This window comes from Australozyma saopauloensis, chromosome 2 (assembly GCF_035610405.1).
Source record: "Australozyma saopauloensis chromosome 2, complete sequence".
Classification (NCBI taxonomy): Eukaryota; Fungi; Ascomycota; class Pichiomycetes; order Serinales; family Metschnikowiaceae; genus Australozyma; species Australozyma saopauloensis.
In genome coordinates this window covers 1,114,423-1,132,596 of record NC_086132.1, presented here as the reverse complement: position 1 = coordinate 1,132,596, position 18,174 = coordinate 1,114,423, and the positions used below count along the sequence as shown (strand labels likewise).

Here is an 18,174-nt window from a genome sequence, read left to right as displayed (position 1 = left end):
TCTTTTCGTGCCCCGCAATCTGCCCCACCTTTTTTTTCACCGCGCTCGTGCGTAATTGAGGTTCTTTGGGTTTCTTTCCAACCACTCTTTTCTTAGATCCGACCACGACCCAGGAGTCACATAGTAGAATCCGTATTTATTGACGACTAGCTATTCCCGCAGACTATGCCTCGTCGTTCCTCCACCTCGCCCTCGATTCCTGTGGTGGCCTCCATTGATATTGGCACCACATCCACTCGAGTGATTCTTTTCGATCAAAGCGGAGGAGAACTCGCCAAGCACCAGATCGAATACTCGACGTCTGCGTCCGAGGCGCCGCAGGAGTCGCAGAACACCGACCAGTTCCGTCGTAGAAGTTCGCTTGCTCGCCATGGCCAGCCCATTTTCTCGGCCAAAGGTGTGGCCATTCTGATTGGCGACGATATCGAAATTGAAAATAACGCTGCTTCGGTCGGCCCAACGTTGCGTTTCCCTCGTCCTGGTTGGGTAGAATGTATGCCCGTTCATATTTTGGCCAATGCGGTGCAGTGCTTGGTGGCCTGTCTCATTACGCTCCAGAAATTGAACCAGAACCCAGACTTGAAGGTGAAATATAGAGTGAAATGTATTGGTATTGCCAACATGCGTGAAACCACGCTCGTTTGGAGTAAAAAAACCGGCCGTCCGTTGTGTAACGGTATCACCTGGACCGATACTCGTACTGCTGAAATCGTCCAGCACTTGGAGAGAATGACCGACGAGGAGACCAAACGGTCAATGAAAGAGAAAACCGGCTTGCCGCTTTCTACATACTTTTCCGCTGCCAAGTTGCGCTGGCTCTTGGATAACGACGACGATATCCGGGAAGAGTACGAGCGCGGCCAGGATTTGATGTTCGGAACGGTCGACACATGGCTCATCTATCATTTGACCAAAGAGAAGTCGTTTGTTACCGATGTGACAAACGCATCGCGGACCTCGTTCATGAACTTGGAGACCCGTGACTATGACGACGAGCTCCTTGAATTCTGGGGAATCGATCCATCCAAGATCCTGATGCCTAAAATTGTCTCCTCCTCTGAATTCTACGGCTCTTTTGCTGCACCCAATTTGTCTCATTTGGGTTTCCACAACAAAATCACAGACCAGGCTTATGAGATTCTTAGAACAATCTACAATGTGCCTATCAGTGGCTGTTTGGGTGACCAATCTGCATCTTTGGTGGGTCAATTGGCTTTGAAGCCCGGCTCGGCAAAGTGCACGTATGGTACGGGTTGTTTCCTTTTGTACAACACCGGTAAGAGGAAGTTGATTTCTGAAAACGGTACTCTTACCACGCTAGGTTTCTGGTTCCCCTCTTTAGACGGCGACGATGGAGACCCACACTATGCGTTGGAAGGATCCATTGCTGTGGCTGGTTCCATCATTCAGTGGCTTCGTGACAACTTGAAATTGATTGAGAATGCTCAAGACATTGGGCCATTGGCCTCTCAAGTTGATAATTCTGGAGGTGTTTTGTTTATTCCTGCCTTCTCGGGATTGTATGCCCCTTACTGGGATAGAGGCGCAACTGGTACAATTTTTGGTATGACCCAATATACCTCGTCCTCTCACATTGCTCGTGCTGCATTGGAGGGAGTTTGCTTTCAAGTGAGAGCCATTCTTAAGGCTATGGCGGAAGATGCGGGAGGATCCAAAGACTTCCTAGAGGAGGCATCCACCGACCAATCCAAATTGTTGTCGACTTTGGCAGTCGATGGTGGTATGTCCAAAGCAGACGAGATTCTTCGTATTCAGGCCGATATTTTGGGACCGTGCGTCACTGTTAAAAGAGCAGCCGTCGCTGAATGTACAGCACTTGGTGCTGCTATTGCCGCCGGCTTGGGTCTCAAAGACAAGAACGACCGGATCTGGAAGAGTTTTGATGAGGTCACCGAGGCCATTAAGGGCAACGACTCTGCAGACAACCAGTTCAAGGCCACGCTTCCTGACTCCGAGAGACGTAAGAACTGGAAAAGATGGGAACGTGGTGTGGATCGTGCCAAGGGATGGCTCGATGAAGAGTAGGCTACTAATATCCAGAACTTACTCTTTTCAATATATTCACAATACAAACTATTCTATAAAAATCAGTCCTCCGGGGGCCTTGTAGGAAACAAAAACAAAAATATAAACGAAATGAGGGCCAAATGCAAATCCACATGAGCTAGTCGCTCTCGTAGTCATCGATATCTACCACCGAGTCATCACTCAAAATGATGGATGTGTTAATCAAACTCAAGTCTCCCAAATGGTCCAAGGAGTAAGAAGTGTCGCCCACCAAGCTTGGTTCCTTCTTTTTCGGGGAAAACGAGGATATAATATTTTTGGCAAGATCGGCTCCCTTTTTAGATATGATTTCGAGTTCCGTTTGCTGCTCTTCGAGTTTCTCCTTCATGTCTGGAATAAGCCTGTTGTTGAAGTAATTCAGCGCCTTTCTTTGCAAAGAATTGAAGGGATCCTCGATCTTCTTTGGGCTGACAAGAGTTCTTTGTGAAGATGCTGGGGTGAGAATGGTGGAGCCAGCCAAGAAGAGCTTGCTGACTTTTCTGGAGAGCGCTTTGCCGGACCCTAGAAGCGAGTCCAGGCTTTGGCGGCTTGGTGCATTGACGTTTTCGGAGTGTGAGATTTTGCTTTCTAGCTCGAGAATCTCGAATTCCACGGTCTCCATCTCTCTTTTCAACTGCTCAAGCTGTAACTTCTTCTGAGCCAATTCCGAATAGTAATCCGATTTAATTGGCGACTGCGTCACTTGAGACGATAAACGGGCCGGTTTTAATGGCGGCCGAGGCGTCTGCTTTGCGTCGGTGAACACAGACAGCTCATTGAATCTGTTCTGAGATGAGATGGCATCGGGATGAGATGAGGTGAGTCCAGCACCAGCAGAGCGGAACTGAGTGGGACGGAAGGGAGATTGGAAGTCCATTTTGGTGATTCTTGTTCCCTTTTTGAGCCAGGAAGATGGTCTTAGTGTTCTTGGTTGAACTACATCGAGGGTCCATGGTTGGCAATTACTATTCCTAATCGGGACGAATTGTCAACAAAGCATAGATGGAAAAGAAATATGATTTTAGATGCGCTAAGGACATTGGAAATGATTACCATCGTAAATTATATCTTTGAATGTTCATTGAATGATGAATTCGTGATCTGACTTATGTGATGTGCTTTGCTAGTAAAAGACAGTACCGATGTACTTCCATGTTCAAGCATTGATGTAATGGATTACATGAGTGTTTTCTAAAAAATACCGATTCTATTATCTATAAAACTAATGTACACTTGGAATGACTGAATGAATGAGGGCCAATTAGGCGGAGTTCTGCAAGAACTCGTCGTTGGCGTAGTGGTACTTGGAAACCTGGACGGTGATCTCGTCGGTCTCCTTGTTGTAACCAAGGATCTTGAAAGAGGTCAAGTCGTCGACGACAATGTCGGCACCGGACTTTCTGACCTTCTCAGCGTCGTAGGTGGAACAGATACCAACGACCATGGCGCCAGCACCCTTACCAGCGGTGATACCAGCTGGGGCATCCTCGAAAACGACAACCTTCTTGGATGGATCTTGGTAACCCAAAGTGTCTCTGGCGTTTTGGTAGCCCATTGGATGTGGCTTACCCTTGGTGACCTTTTCGGCAGTGATGAAGGTGTCTGGTCTCTCGATGGTCAACAACTTCAACCATTTGGTGGCCAATGGCAAGGTACCAGATGTAACAATAGCCCAACGTTGCTTGTGGTCTGGGGTATCCTCCTTGGAGACCTTGTCGAAAGACTTGACAAGCTCAACGGCACCTGGGATGGCCTTAGCGTAGTGACCGAAAGTGTCAGGAATAGCGGCTTCCCAAGCAGTCACCTGTTCCTCAATGGCGTCCTCTGGAGACCACTTGGCGATAACGTCAAAGGTTCTGCATCCGTGGGAAGTTCTGATGATCTCATCTGGGTTGACGTGAGGTCTGGTGGAACCGAAGTTTCTCCAGAACTCGGAGATGGCACCGGTAGAGTTGACAAGGGTACCGTCACAGTCGAAAAGAGCAGCGTTAACCTTGAAGATAGCTGGTTGTTGTTCGACGGTCATGTTGTTGGATGGAGTAGTAGCGGAAGTAATTGTGAAAGGAATACTGTTTAAGTATGTAGACTAGATCAGACCGAGAGGGGGGAATCTCATGGGTTTATATATTCCTCGAGATGATGTGTTTTAGCCAGGAAGCCTTGTTGATGCATGCATCGCCATCATCATGCCTGCAGATACAGATCTAGACACTATAGAGAGTGATAGCAGCAGGTTATCTTTTCTTTTTCTGAAAGAAGAAACAGCGAGGTGTATGCGTTTAGAGGTCCGGCATCTGATGGGATGAGATGGTGCGTACTTTGGTATTGTATTCGTTAGATTTTTACGATGGTTCTTTTAAGATCAACAATTCAATTCAGTAGATCACAGGCCAACTCAAACTACTTTGGCCTCTCTGGCTTTTAGTCTGCCATTGTTCCGCTCTACGTCATAGCAGCGTAGTCCTGGTAATAGAGTAGGCGGTACAAAGTGGCATTACATCATGGCTGCAGTCCGGTCCTGCGTATGCGCGTACCAGGCTGCCGATGAGCATCACTTCCCAAGTCGAATCAGGTGACCGCCACACCATCTCTGACGTGTGCACAGAATCCCGTGGCGGAACACGAGCTTTTGAGGTGCTTTCCTTTTTGGACCTGATGTCATGGTACAGGGGCTTAAAACTTCCTGTGTGTTTGTGCAGGATATAAGCATCTAAAACACCACGGGGCCAATCATGATCGATACTTTAGGTGCTTTTCAGGTCTAGCCGAGTGTCTTTGTAAACAAAAGGATGGTGCAGCCGTTGGCGTTGCCGAAAAGAAGTAATAAACCGTTGAGGTATTAGATAGTAAGGTAGTGGTGGCTGCTCTTGTCTGCAGTACCTAATAGAAGTGAGAGATAGGAAAGGTAGTAGCAACCAAAAGGGGTGTCAAGAAAAGTTTGTATGACGATATCATTTATTAGGAATGCTCAATAGCATCTGGCATCCAAAGCATGCTTCTTTTGGGTAGGGGCTCGTTTCTGGGATGAATAGAGGAAGACAGAGTCTGTATAGTACCGGATTAATTGGTATACATTAGAGACAGTAGAGGTAGAACTGGGATTGTAGTAATTGCAAACATTCAAGACAAATTCTTTTCCTATTAACAGCTCTCTGAATATTTGTGCAAACGATAACACGCTAATCTACCCCTAGTCGTAGTACTCCGTCCTATTTCCAGTGTGCACCTGAAACACCTCTGAAACACATCTGAAACAGTCAACCCAGAAGGCCCGCCAACATGTCCGATCACACCCATGACCACTCGCACAGCCATTCACATGGCCATAGTCACGAGCCTCCGGCAGAAACCTATTCTGCGCAGCTGGTTAATCTGAAAATCGACACCACTCAGGTTGTGGGGCTAAATGTACAGAATGAGCCACAGGAGGTTGCGAAACTCTTCAAAGATTCCTCTCTGAGATATCAATTGAAGCCTGTGATCAAGTCGGATGCCGATGAGCAGCTCATTTTGCATATTCCGTTCTTGAATGGAAGCGTCAAGTTGCACAGTATGATTCTACGCACCAACGGCGGCAGCTATTGCCCCAGAACAATCAAGTTGTGGAAGAACGCACGTCATCTTGACTTTGACAACATCAATGAGAGTTCCTCTGCATTCACGGTCACACATCCGCAGGTCGGCGTTCCCTACGATGAGGACGACGAAATTCCAGATGAGTTGGTGACGGAGTCTGATTTCGTGGAGCACCATTTGCCAAAACACACCTTCAGCGGTGTGCGGTGTCTCACGATCTTTATTGAGAACATCTACGGTGATGAGGAGGAGTGCCATCTCCATTCAATTGAGCTACGAGGCGAGTTCACTGAGCTCACCAGGGATCCAGTGATTACTCTCTACGAGCTGGCGCCTAATCCAGCAGATCATAAGGTTCACGATCAGGTCAAGTATCGCGTTGATTATTGAGAATACAGTGGCATTTAGTTCAGCAGATTGTCGTTCAGGAATAAAAAGGATTCGATTTTTGGAGGGTGAAAAAGTAGAAGTGAGACGAGCCAGTATTGGCTTTATCTTGATTTTATGGATATGTTGTAGAAAGGTAGGTTGTAGAATTGGTCGTAGCGCTTGGTTTCTCTATCACGCATGTCCAACATACCTTGACCAACTATATTCTCGCTGTGTTCTTATTCTGAAGCTACTGCCTATGCTAAATTTGTCATTCAACCCCATACCTCCAAGGATTCCATAACAATTCACAAAACAAATTTGTCGTCTGGAATTGTATAAATCACTCAATCATATGGCTTTCCCAAATCGAGAGTCGAACTCAGTATCTCACGAACTGGTTCAACAGTACCTCTGAAGAGCGATGGGCACACGAAATCACACTGCAGACCATTTTAGTCCCTGGCCATATGCAACACATGCAATCCAGCATGTTTCAACGCTTCTATGTGCTTAGCGACTGTGCTGTCCAATTTATGCTAATACGGACCAGCGTCCATGTTAGCGCATTGGTCCATACTGTCAACCATGCTGCTACATGCACCAACACCAAAACCGAAGAAGGACAGGTAACGAGGAACGAACATTACGGAAGCAAACAAATTTACAAAACTGTGAATGTTCGAGAATTGGCCAAACTCGCAAATCCCAAAACTACAACCGCAGTGCCCGGTTTCTGCGCGTTCCCGCTCAACCGCATATTTTCCTCCGAGAAGTCCAAGTTTCAGACCCGGCCAAAAGCCACAGCTTCATCCTCAGTGAACCTGACAAAACACACAGAACACACAGAAAAATAATCGCCAAATCGACAATTCCATAAAAACTCCCAAATTGTCTTTGAAAAAAATCCCAAAATTCTCAATCGCACTCTTTCTTCCGCCCAACACTCTACCACCCATGTCGCCTGATGGTGTAACGTGCTCGGAGTTCATTCCTCCACAGAATGCAAAAAATATATAAAGCGCGCCAATTTCCCACCACCACTGGCCCCCATTATTTTTCACACACACCACCAAATATGCCAAAGCTTGTTTTAGTCAGACACGGACAATCCGAATGGAACGAGAAGAACTTGTTCACCGGTTGGGTGGATGTCAGATTGTCGGAGGTTGGCCAAAAGGAGGCCAAGAGAGCCGGTGAATTGATCAAGGAGGCCGGCATCAACGTCGACATCTTGCACACCTCCAAGTTGTCGCGTGCCATCCAGACCGCCAACTTGGCCTTGGACGCTGCCGACCAATTGTATGTTCCTGTCAAGAGATCCTGGAGATTGAACGAGAGACACTACGGTGCTTTGCAAGGTAAGGACAAGGCCCAGACCTTGGAGCAGTACGGTGCTGAGAAGTTCCAGATCTGGAGAAGATCTTTTGATGTTCCACCTCCAGTGATCGAGGAGGACTCTGCCTACACCCAGGTCGGCGACATCCGTTACAAGGACATCGACCCAGCTGTTGTGCCAAAGACCGAGTCCTTGAAGTTGGTCATCGACAGAATGTTGCCATACTTCCACGACGATATTGCCGGCGACTTGTTGGCTGGCAAGACTGTTCTTGTTGCTGCCCACGGTAACTCTTTGAGAGCCTTGGTCAAGTACTTGGACAACATTTCCGACGAAGACATTGCTGGTTTGAACATTCCTACCGGTATTCCTTTGGTTTACGAGTTGGACGCCAACTTGAGACCAACCAAGGAGGCCTACTACTTGGACCCAGAGGCTGCTGCTGCCGGTGCTGCTGCTGTTGCCGCTCAAGGTTCTAAGAAATAGATACTATGAATAAAGAATAAGAGAGATGATTTGTAGGAGTGTTACTGGATTAATGAATACTAGTGCTACTAGGTTGATTTATTGGGTTGGTCGGTTTTGTATTGCCTTGTATGTAGAACTTCCCTTGTATCTCGATAACGGAAGGAGTCAATGCCGTGAAATTTTGTAGACTACATAAGCGAATACGACTGAACGAACTGAAATGGAAACATATCGTGGAAATGTCTTTTTGGCCTAGGGATCACACCCCAAACTAAGCTGGTGCACGGGTGTTTTGGCTGCAAATTTGGGACCATTGTACAACCCAAATCCACCAAAGCAGACCATACGCAGTGATACAGAAGATAAGATACAATTCAAAAAGAGCGAAGGAAATTATTGATTGTCGTTTATCTCTGATGCTCGAGGTATTGCTGCCATTGCAGTCAGTGTCAGCAATAGAGGTAGCACAATCACACTTTTCTGAGACTTCTTGCACCAAACAAACTCCTTCTCGCCATTCTTCTTGGTTGTCCATCTCAATATCTATTTGAATTTATTCAATATTTGTCACAATTCACTAGTGTATGGGGAATAGCCCCTCAACACACCCATCCACCTAAACAGTAAATCAGACAAATGGGCTCCAAACCACTTCGAAAAATAGAAATGCCGCAAAACTACAACTATAAATACTGCCCTTATTTCCCTTAAAATCCCCGCACTCCGTTTTTTCAGATCATACACTGTTCTCCAAATGTCGTTCCTGCAGACTGCACACACCTAGTTTACATCCCACACATTGAACTCTTCACTACAACACCAGTCTCGTTTCCGTGCCATTCTCCCATGAACCAAGGCGCAAACTCCACTGGGTTCGGAACCCTGAACTCGGCATTTTCCGGATTCGGCAACGCATCCGCCTCGGGCACTCCTGCTGCCGCAAACACCGGATCATCTTCCATGTTTGGCCAAAACACAAATTCGGCCTCCAACGCCCAGCCGGCCTTCAATTTCGGCGGAAATTCACAGCTGGCCACACAGCCGAACTCCGGCTCCAGTGTGTTTGGTTCAGGCCAAAATTCCGGCTCCTCCGGCCTCTTTGGAGCTGCCAAACCAGCTGCAACGCAAAACTCTTCAGGAACACAAAGCGTTTTCGGCCAAAACAGCAATAGCAACGCTGCAGGAACACCTTTTGGCTCGAACGCCGGAGGCTCGTCTTTGTTTGGGTCCAATACCGCTTCTGGTGCTGCACCTGGTGCTGCCTCTACTCTGAGTGTCTTTGGTGCCTCCAACACTTCCTCAAACAATGCGAGCGGCGCTAGCACTCCCTTTGGCGCTAAGCCCGATGCCGGGTCTGCGCCAGCGTTCAGTTTTGGTGCGTCTTCGACGGCCAGCAAGCCAGCTTTCGGTGCAGCAGCTCCAGCCTCCACTTCTGCGTTCGGTGCCTCCGCTCAGCCTGCTGCTTCTACGGGAATGTTTGGTGCTAAGCCTGCCGAGACTCCCAAGTCCGGCTCTCCAGCACCCGCTTTTAGCTTTGGTGGTGCCAATGCTGCGCCAAAGCCAGCTGGTACCCTTTTTGGTGCTAGTGCTAGTGCTGCTCCTACATCGTCTGCTGCTCCTGCTGGCAGCTTGTTCGGCGGTGCCAGCAACGGTGCTTCGACCAGTACGTCGGCTTTCGGTCAGAAACCGGCTGCAAGCTCATTGACTCTGTCCACTACTGCCAACCCACAGGAAGCCGCTAAACCCGCATCTTCAAGTCTCTTCGGTGCCAAACCAGAGGGTGATAAGCCTGCCGCAGCTCCACTATTCGGGGCTTCCTCGGCTTCCAAACCAGCTTCTACTGGCCTCTTTGGCGCTAGTTCTGAATCGAAGCCATCGGGTACCCTTTTCGGTAGCACTGATGCCAGCAAACCTGCCTCAACCTTCTCTTTCGGCAAACCGGAAGCTTCTAAAGAGTCCCTGACTCCTCTTTTCGGCGCTAAGCCCGAAGCTAAAACCGAATCTGCTCTGGCACTGGCTCCTGCTTTTTCTTTTGGTAAACCTGCTGAGAGTAAACCAGCTGCCCAGGCTGAAACCAAACCGGCATTTTCCTTTGGCAAGCCTGCTGAAACCAAGTCTTCTGCCTCAACACCAGCTGCTGCACCAACCTCTTTGTTTGGCAAGCCCGCTGGCGACAAGACTGAAACCAAACCTGCGGCTGCGCCATCGTTCTCCTTTGGCAAACCTGCTGAAGGCACAGCCGCTGCAAAGACTGATGCTGCTGCCCCGGCTTTCTCTTTTGGAAAACCAAGCGAGACCAAGCCTGCTGCAAAGACTGATGCTGCTCCAGCTTTCTCCTTCGGAAAACCATCTGACGAAAAGGTCGCTACCAAAACTGATGCCGCTCCATCCTTCTCTTTCGGCAAGCCTTCTGATGACAAGGCTGCTCCTAAGGCTGATGCTGCACCATCCTTCTCTTTTGGCAAACCTTCTGATGACAAAACTGCTTCTAAAAGCGATGCTGCAACACCTTCATTTTCTCTTGGAAAGCCTGCCGAGAAACCTGCCACTTCCGGTAGTACCTTCTCGTTTGGCGCTAAACCTGCTGAAGCAGGTGCTGCTCCTAAAACCAGTACGACCACTACCGCTCCTGCTCCTGCTTCTGGTGCTGCTCCCGCTGACACCAAAACGACTGCCAAGCCTGCTGAGACAGCTGCTCAAGCTGCAAAGGACCAGCCCAATCTCAAGCCCACTGAGGTCAAGCCTATCCCTGTGTCTTTGGACAACAAGACTATTGATGACTTGATAATGCAATGGTCAAGAAAACTTACACAAGCTGAAAACATCTTTGGCGACTACACAAACAAAGTACGTGTGTGGGACGAGAAGCTTGCTGCCACTGGTCAGGATATCATGGACTTGCATCGCGACTCTGTTAAGGTTGAGGGTATGCAACAAAGAATAGATCAGCAATTGTTATTTGTTGAGAGTCAGCAGGACGAGCTTGATAAGATTTTGGACAACTACGAACAGCAAGCTGACATTTTGCTAGCGAACATTGACTCTAGTGGGTTCGAGAGTGCTTTGGTGCCCTCTGGCAACCGCAGCGGAGCAGGAACATCCAACATATACGTCACCGACGACCTACGCGAGAAAGCCTACCACAACGCCGAAGTCATTGATGACAAGCTCAGCACATTGGGTGACAACTTATCGACTTTGATCGAGAACATCAACTCTGTCAGTGACGCCTTCAACAAGGAACTGTTGAAGGGCATCAAGACCGAGGAAGGTGAAAACGGATCTGGCCAGAACATCGTCGACGGTACTGTGAAGCTCATCAATCTCCACTTGGACAGCTTGAAGTATATCGAGAGCAAGAAAAACGAATTGGAGGAGAAGGTCAAAATCTTGAACAAAGGTCACTAAGGATGCCAGTTTGCACCCACTATGAATTCCACTCTACGCACGAAACCTACACCATACAACATTCATAGAGAAACCGTCGGCGCCAGAATAGTTGGCTTTGCCGATTTCATTTTTTCCGCACCTTTTGAAATTCACCAAGTAGGGAAAATATCACAGTGAACCCCACAGCGGAGTGCACACAGCGGCTGCCACTATCAGCCTCTCCCAGTACCACGGATAAGAAATAATTTGCAACCACTTTTTTTTCTTCCTTCAGCACCCCCGGAGCAGCTCTAGCCATAGACTCTCGATCTGTAAGCAACGAAAAATAACACCATAAGTTCAACTCTACTCTCTACTGTCAAATCTAAATCCATATCGTTCTGTAAAATGTCGTCACCTCTTCTTATGATCATTAATCTTATCAAAGATCCAGAAATCTCAAACAAGGTGATCTTGAAATTTGCGTTTCGCCAGGTCAAGGCCATTGGCTACGCCAAGGTTCTTTCGATGCTTCTTGGGGCACTTATTGTGGCAGCATCTTCGGTAATCAAGATTCCTCAGATCAAGAAGATCACGGCTCCGCCAACAACGCAACAACGGGCGGCATTGGCTGCCGGCGTTCCACAGAGTTCCGTACGTCTCGAGGCATTGGCGCAGCTCATCCATGTGACGTACAACCAGCAGAACAGGAAGTCGTTTGTGCTGTATGGAGAGTCACTTTTATTGGGCGTCCAGAACGCGGTTCTCCTTTTGATACTTCAATATTATAAATTGCGTAGACAGAGCGAGGATGTGCAGTCGCTCAGCGAGAAGGAGAAGACGGCGCAGGCATTGAAGGCCTTGGCCAAGCCGGTGGCTGCCATTGTGGCCGCGGTGGTAGTGATCAATAAGGTTCTTCCGCGCCGCGCTGTGCTGACGTTGCAGGTGCTCTGTATTCCGTTGGCCATTGCGGCCAAGATCCCGCAGATCCAGCGCAACGAGCAGTTGCAGTCGACGGCGCACTTGTCGCTGGTGACCATTGGCGCCAACCTTGCGGGGCTGCTTATCCGGGTGTTCACCACGGTGTCCAACTTCAAGCGGGGCCGCACCACTGATTTGGTGTTGCTTGGCGGATACTTTACTTCTTTCGCGCTCAACTCGGTGCTCATGGGCCAGATTGTGAAGTACAGCCATTAGATGACAGTGGTTTTGACACAGACTTGCCGCTGATGAACAAAGAAGTTTTTTTCAGTGCTGACGCTTCTGTGCAAAAAAAAAAAAACCAACATCGTTGCATTAGGATGCAACAGGGCGAAACCATCTCTCCCATACTCTTATATGACCATTCTATTCTCACACAAAACTCTACAACTCTACAATTTTTCAATTCTACAATTCTCAATTCTCCAATTCCAAAACTCTAAATTACTTCAATTCTCTAATTCTCCAATCCTCCAAATATATCATCTCCATCTCTCTTTCTCTTTCTCTCTCCTTCTTATCTCACTTTCAGCTCACATTGCCTCTTGCGCGCATTCACTACTGCACTCTATGTATCCTTGGGTAACGCTACCCCATATTTCAACGATCTACCACTTCTTTTCCACCCATGACTCACAAAGCCACCTACCTCCCACCAACAGGCACAGACCTCTCCTCCGTCTTGCAAGGTGGCTACAACCATCCGCTCGCCCGCGAATGGCAGAGCGAAAGACAGCTTCTCAAGCTGATGTTCATCTTCCCACTTTTCATCTCCGACATCGACGACGAGGAGTCGATCATTCCCTCGCTTCCAAACATCAAGCGCCACGGCATCAACAAGCTAGCCGCCTACTTGGAGCCTCTTGTTGCGAAGGGGTTGCGCTCGGTGATTTTGTTCGGAGTGATCTTGAAGGACGGCGTGAAGGACGAGGTGGGCACGGCAGCCGATGATCCCGACGGGCCGGTCATCCGCGCCATCAAACTTATTCGCGAGCGTTTCCCGCAACTTTATGTCATTTGCGATGTGTGTTTGTGCGAGTATACTAGCCATGCGCACTGTGGAGTGTTGCATGAGGATGGGTCACTTAAAAGAGAAGAGTCAGTTCTTAGGATTGGCGCTGTAGCTGTAAACTATGCCCGTGCGGGCGCTCACTGTGTAGCTCCTTCCGATATGATGGATGGCCGCATTAAGGATATCAAGAGAGGCTTGGTCGATGCTCAGCTCGAGAACAAGGTGCTTGTGATGAGCTACTCGGCCAAGTTTTCGGGCTCCTTGTATGGACCTTTCAGAGATATTGCTGGCAGTTGTCCTGGAAAAGGCGACCGCAAGCTGTACCAGTTGCCTGTAGGTGGAGCTGGCTTGGCCAGACGGGCGTTGGTGAGAGATATCGAGGAGGGTGCAGATGCGTTGATCGTGAAGCCATCCACTTTCTACCTCGACATCGTCAGCGAGGCTTCCAAGATCTGTAAAGACTACCCGCTCTGTGTGTACCACGTTAGTGGAGAGTATGCCATGTTGCACGCGGCTGCCGAGAAGGGTGTTGTGGACTTGAAAGCCATTGCGTTTGAGTCCCACCAGGGATTCCTCCGTGCGGGCGCACGTATGATCATCTCCTACTTCACCCCGGAATTCTTGGACTGGTTGGATGTCTAGACCACTGCGAGCAGGATAACACATTTTTCGGTTTTCCCAGCCAAGCTCAATTAATAGAATAATATTACATGTACATATGCTCTTCCCTCAAGTATTTATGCAGCCAAAGGCTCATGGGCTTCTGCCCTACGCGGCGTATTCTCAACCACGGGCTGAGTGTTTGGTACCAGGGGCAATTTATCATCCACGGGCTCGGTATTGGGTACCTGTGGCATTGTAGGAACCTTCTCGATGGGCACCTTTCCAGAAACCTCATTCTCCAAGGCCTGCAATTCATCGTCAAGCTCCAGCTCCTGAAGGTCTGAAAGGCGACCACCCAATAGTTCGGAGATTTCATCTACACGCACAACTTCCTCCTCGATATCCTCCATCACCTTATCGATCTTCTCGATGCTCATCTCCGAGTTCAACATCTTCAAGACCTTGTTACCTTCCGAAAGTCCATTGACGACATCCTTCTCGATGAGCTTGAACTCGATGGTCCCGATGAGCTGTTCCAAGTTCGCAAGTTGCTCGTATGTCGAATTGACCACTGTTTGTTGTTGTTTCTTTAATTTAAGGTATAGTTTGGCCTTTTCTGGCTTGCCGTCTCGAAGCGCCTCTTTGGCAGCGTCTGTCTGTTTATCGATGACCAAGTAGATCTTTTTCTGGTACTGTTTCAACGCATCACGTTGCTTTTTGAGCTGGAAGATGGCTTTGTCTTGTGCTGTGAGGGTGTCTTTGGAGTTTGTGTTTCCCATTGTACTTCTGGACTGTGCGGCTGAATGTTTGTGTTTGTGTGATAATCAATTGGTTTCTATGGTGGTGCTGCTCCTGTACGGTACTCTTTTTTACTATTTACGATGTTCGGGGCAAAGAGTGGGTTTGGAGAATGTAGTTGATAAGTGGCAGATAAGAACTGTATAGGATGGAAGCAGAAAAGATTTTGAGATTTCAATAGAAATTTTATTGGTTTATTTGAAGAATTAATAGCGGAATTTTGGCAATGGGAGATCATGTTCGTGTGTTTTTTGTAAACTCACGATTCTGACTTTTGTGTGAATCTGGGTAATCACAACCAGTTTACAAATGAGATAAGGAACAACGTAGGTCATTTTTACTGTGAAATTCAAAAACCAAAACATGTACCTGAAAAGAGAAAATATTTTGGAAAAGAAGGTTCGTTGATCATTTAGATGTCTACATAGAATTTTTACAGCTACTAAAGCTTGGAGCAGAGACCTGCCCATTCCAGTCCCATGAATTGTTCCCTACCGCAGTACTTCTCTTAATCAAAAAGATTATGAATTAGTTGAAATATTGGCTGAGGCACTCTGTAAATGGGTAGAACTTCTGGGTGGGTATTTGACTAGTAACTGCCAAACAGGGCCGTCTATCCCACGCACAAAATCTCTTTAGACGTTGCCCAAATCAGATTCAAATCAAAAATGCCTTTATTTCCTGAGAAAATCTGTAGACACTCTGTTATCTTGAGCAAGTCTGTTTTGCTTGCTCTGGAGATCCTCAAAGATGTTGCTCCAAGAATGCACAAGACGACAAACTTTAAAGACGAACTAAATTCAAATTTTGCCACAAATACAGTTGAAGCATTTGCGTAGGGTCATAATGGGTACTGAAACTATAGGCCCTACACTTACGCCATACTTCCACTAACTATTCCCAAAGCCCAGGTCAAATACACAAAACGTCGGCATCAAGAATTGCACAAGAAAACTTTCACCAACTAATATTTACATTCTTCACACCTGGAGATACCCGGTGGCCTGACGTCATTCTGTGTCCATTCCAACCTATTGTGGAACCCTGAAACACGATTCCTAGCACAACATTGCGGCACCAATAAATACAAATAAAAAAATGCGACTGAAGTTATCTAAGATACACCGCTGTAAGTCTACCACACCCACGCTTGTGACCCACACCATATAGCCAACCATAAACCATAGAGAAATTAACTAAACTAACACAGAAAAATATAAGCGCCGATTCAACATCAATATCTCACCAAAACCCTCTTTTATTTTTCCGCTTTTAGTCAAACCCTGCACTCCGCCAACCTTTATTTGTGCGCCATCACTTACACTTCCCTTTTGGGCCAAGTCCACAACACCATTCACGCTTCCACTTAGGGTATAGTAATTGACCGTTGCGATCCATCGACGCCGAGCGACTTTCTTCCTGGTATTGGTAGCAGGATTATCTTCCGGATCAGCGCTTGAAAACCGTCTTTAGGCTTACATTTGGCTACCTTTTGTCGTGCTTTACACCGCAGACCTAAAACACGAACAGCTCGCTTTTGTTCGCAATTGTGTCGCTGGTATCCCATAGGAACAGAACGGTGCTCTAGCTACATAGAGAAAGAGGCAGATTGAGTTCTTGCTGTTGTGCAAATCCTTCTTCTACTGTCTTATATTGTCTTTTACTGTGATATTCTGCTGAGGCACTAATCCAGTATATCGTCGCCTATTTCCCCCTCCTGAAGACATTCTGACACACGCAATTGATTCTGAAATGACGGCACTTTTGGAATCTCCCACAAGGCCGCCCAGAACGCCGTTCCACGACTCCACGCTCCTATCGATCACCTCCGACAACCTACGTCCGTCGATGGGTTCCAAACGGTCGGGCGACGAGGCTCCCAAGTCGCCGAAACGAGTCGATCTCGGCGCGCGCAAGACACCGTTTCTTCTGGCTGTTAGCCGCTCGAAATCGTCCATGGCGGACTTCGCCAGACCCACGCTCGAGATGCCTCCGTCTCTCCAGCGCAGAGTGACCATGTCTCCACCGAAGCCGCCCATGCTCCGCCGCCTGTCGTCTCTCCTCACGGCGCCCGAGCTTTCGACTGCGGACCGCTTTATTCCAAGCCACAGAAACTCTACCTCGGGGAGACTCAAGCCTGCCCTGGCCAAACCGCTCCCCAATGCACTGCCACAAAGTCACATAAAGGCACACACATCGAAAATATACCAGCACCATGTTGCTGAGGCTTGCGGGCTCGATGTCAACTCCAGAATATTGTCCTATAGTGTTCTTCCCCCGGAGCGTAGTAAGCCCTTGGACTTGTTCAGCCATGTTGGCCATAGAACGTCGGCTACTAGTCTAAGTAAATCTCTCCGGCCCTCATTAGCCTCTGAGAGAGCTAAGAAAATCCCATCCGCTCCCGAGCGTGTCTTGGATGCTCCTAATATTGTAGACGACTTCTACTTAAACCTTGTCTCTTGGTCCCTGACCAACCTCATTGTCATTGGCCTAGAAGATGCTGTCTATGTATGGAATGCGTCTACTGGCCTGGTAGGTCTTCTCTGCGAAACAGCAGGGAAACTTGTGTCGTCGCTCCGATGGTCTGAAGACGGGTCTTACATCTCCATCGGAAAAGACGATGGCACAATTGAAATCTGGGACATCGAAACAAACTCTCGGTTGCGTACAATCTACAATGGGTCCGTGAGCCGCGTGGCTTCGCACTGCTGGCTGCTGCATCTTTTAACACTGGGCTCGAAAGAAGGAACAATTTATCACAGTGACGTGCGAGTATCGAGCCATCAGGTTGGCAAAAGAGAACGGACCCACGCTGCAGAAATCTGTGGGATCGAGTACCGCTCCGACGGACAACAATTCGCCTCTGGAGGCAACGACAACTTGTTGGCCGTTTGGGATGTTCGCAACATGAACAGCGAGCCAATATTCAAAAAGACAAACCATCGAGCAGCAGTCAAGGCTATGGCTTGGTGCCCATACCAAAGCCTGCTTCTCTGCTCCGGTGGTGGCACAAGTGATAAAAAGATTCACTTTTGGAACACCAGCACGGGTTCGAGAGTGAACCTGATAGAAACCGAGTCACAAATTTCTTCTTTAAATTGGGGTTACGCCAAGGGTACCGGCTTTGAAGTTGTAGCTACCCATGGATTCCCCTCCAACAGCATTTCTCTCTATAATTATCCCACACTACAGAAGACCGGAGAAATTGTCAAAGCACACGATTCAAGAGTCCTTAATGGCTGTATGAGTCCAGATGGAACCACGTTAGCGACTGTAGCAGGCGATGAAAACTTGAAGTTCTGGTCACTCTTTGACTTATACAAGCCAGGCCGGATAGAGCTGGCCACGCAGTTGGGCTCAGAACATGGCAAACAAATGGACAAGCTCATGAACATTCGATAAATCCTCTTTCAAAGTTGGTCTGCATCTCTCTCAAGATTGCACTGAGATGCCTGACTCCTACACTTTGCAATAACACTTTTTGCATTATGGACACGACTCCATTGAACATTTAAGTCACTAAACAAAAACAAGCTCAATAATTAAATCAATGTAGAAGTAATTGTCGATCCGTCTCATTTCACAAGTAGTG

General features: G+C 47.9%; 10 protein-coding genes across 10 annotated transcripts; 7 read left to right on the top strand and 3 right to left on the bottom strand.

Moving 5' to 3' along the window:
* Positions 1 to 165: 165 nt before the first annotated feature.
* PUMCH_001712 (uncharacterized protein) lies at positions 166 to 2,046 on the top strand (the record flags this gene model as incomplete). The annotated part of the gene is made up of 1 exon (XM_063020751.1): positions 166 to 2,046. One exon carries the CDS (start codon positions 166 to 168, stop codon positions 2,044 to 2,046), a length of 1,881 nt encoding a protein of 626 aa, XP_062876821.1.
* Positions 2,047 to 2,185: 139 nt separating this feature from the next.
* On the bottom strand, positions 2,186 to 2,944 carry PUMCH_001711 (uncharacterized protein; the record flags this gene model as incomplete). Its single annotated transcript, XM_063020750.1, has 1 exon — positions 2,186 to 2,944. The coding sequence occupies one exon, from the start codon at positions 2,942 to 2,944 to the stop codon at positions 2,186 to 2,188; it is 759 nt and encodes a 252-aa protein (XP_062876820.1).
* A 384-nt stretch (positions 2,945 to 3,328) lies between these two features.
* Positions 3,329 to 4,093, bottom strand: PUMCH_001710 (uncharacterized protein; the record flags this gene model as incomplete). Its single annotated transcript, XM_063020749.1, has 1 exon — positions 3,329 to 4,093. One exon carries the CDS (start codon positions 4,091 to 4,093, stop codon positions 3,329 to 3,331), a length of 765 nt encoding a protein of 254 aa, XP_062876819.1.
* A 1,253-nt stretch (positions 4,094 to 5,346) lies between these two features.
* PUMCH_001709 (uncharacterized protein) lies at positions 5,347 to 6,033 on the top strand (the record flags this gene model as incomplete). The annotated part of the gene is made up of 1 exon (XM_063020748.1): positions 5,347 to 6,033. One exon carries the CDS (start codon positions 5,347 to 5,349, stop codon positions 6,031 to 6,033), a length of 687 nt encoding a protein of 228 aa, XP_062876818.1.
* Positions 6,034 to 7,015: 982 nt separating this feature from the next.
* On the top strand, positions 7,016 to 7,837 carry PUMCH_001708 (uncharacterized protein; the record flags this gene model as incomplete). The annotated part of the gene is made up of 1 exon (XM_063020747.1): positions 7,016 to 7,837. One exon carries the CDS (start codon positions 7,016 to 7,018, stop codon positions 7,835 to 7,837), a length of 822 nt encoding a protein of 273 aa, XP_062876817.1.
* Positions 7,838 to 8,665: 828 nt separating this feature from the next.
* Positions 8,666 to 11,227, top strand: PUMCH_001707 (uncharacterized protein; the record flags this gene model as incomplete). Its single annotated transcript, XM_063020746.1, has 1 exon — positions 8,666 to 11,227. The coding sequence occupies one exon, from the start codon at positions 8,666 to 8,668 to the stop codon at positions 11,225 to 11,227; it is 2,562 nt and encodes an 853-aa protein (XP_062876816.1).
* Positions 11,228 to 11,596: 369 nt separating this feature from the next.
* PUMCH_001706 (uncharacterized protein) lies at positions 11,597 to 12,385 on the top strand (the record flags this gene model as incomplete). The annotated part of the gene is made up of 1 exon (XM_063020745.1): positions 11,597 to 12,385. The coding sequence occupies one exon, from the start codon at positions 11,597 to 11,599 to the stop codon at positions 12,383 to 12,385; it is 789 nt and encodes a 262-aa protein (XP_062876815.1).
* A 412-nt stretch (positions 12,386 to 12,797) lies between these two features.
* Positions 12,798 to 13,823, top strand: PUMCH_001705 (uncharacterized protein; the record flags this gene model as incomplete). Its single annotated transcript, XM_063020744.1, has 1 exon — positions 12,798 to 13,823. One exon carries the CDS (start codon positions 12,798 to 12,800, stop codon positions 13,821 to 13,823), a length of 1,026 nt encoding a protein of 341 aa, XP_062876814.1.
* A 95-nt stretch (positions 13,824 to 13,918) lies between these two features.
* Positions 13,919 to 14,563, bottom strand: PUMCH_001704 (uncharacterized protein; the record flags this gene model as incomplete). Its single annotated transcript, XM_063020743.1, has 1 exon — positions 13,919 to 14,563. The coding sequence occupies one exon, from the start codon at positions 14,561 to 14,563 to the stop codon at positions 13,919 to 13,921; it is 645 nt and encodes a 214-aa protein (XP_062876813.1).
* Positions 14,564 to 16,334: 1,771 nt separating this feature from the next.
* PUMCH_001703 (uncharacterized protein) lies at positions 16,335 to 17,984 on the top strand (the record flags this gene model as incomplete). Its single annotated transcript, XM_063020742.1, has 1 exon — positions 16,335 to 17,984. One exon carries the CDS (start codon positions 16,335 to 16,337, stop codon positions 17,982 to 17,984), a length of 1,650 nt encoding a protein of 549 aa, XP_062876812.1.
* Between the last annotated feature and the right edge of the window lie 190 nt (positions 17,985 to 18,174).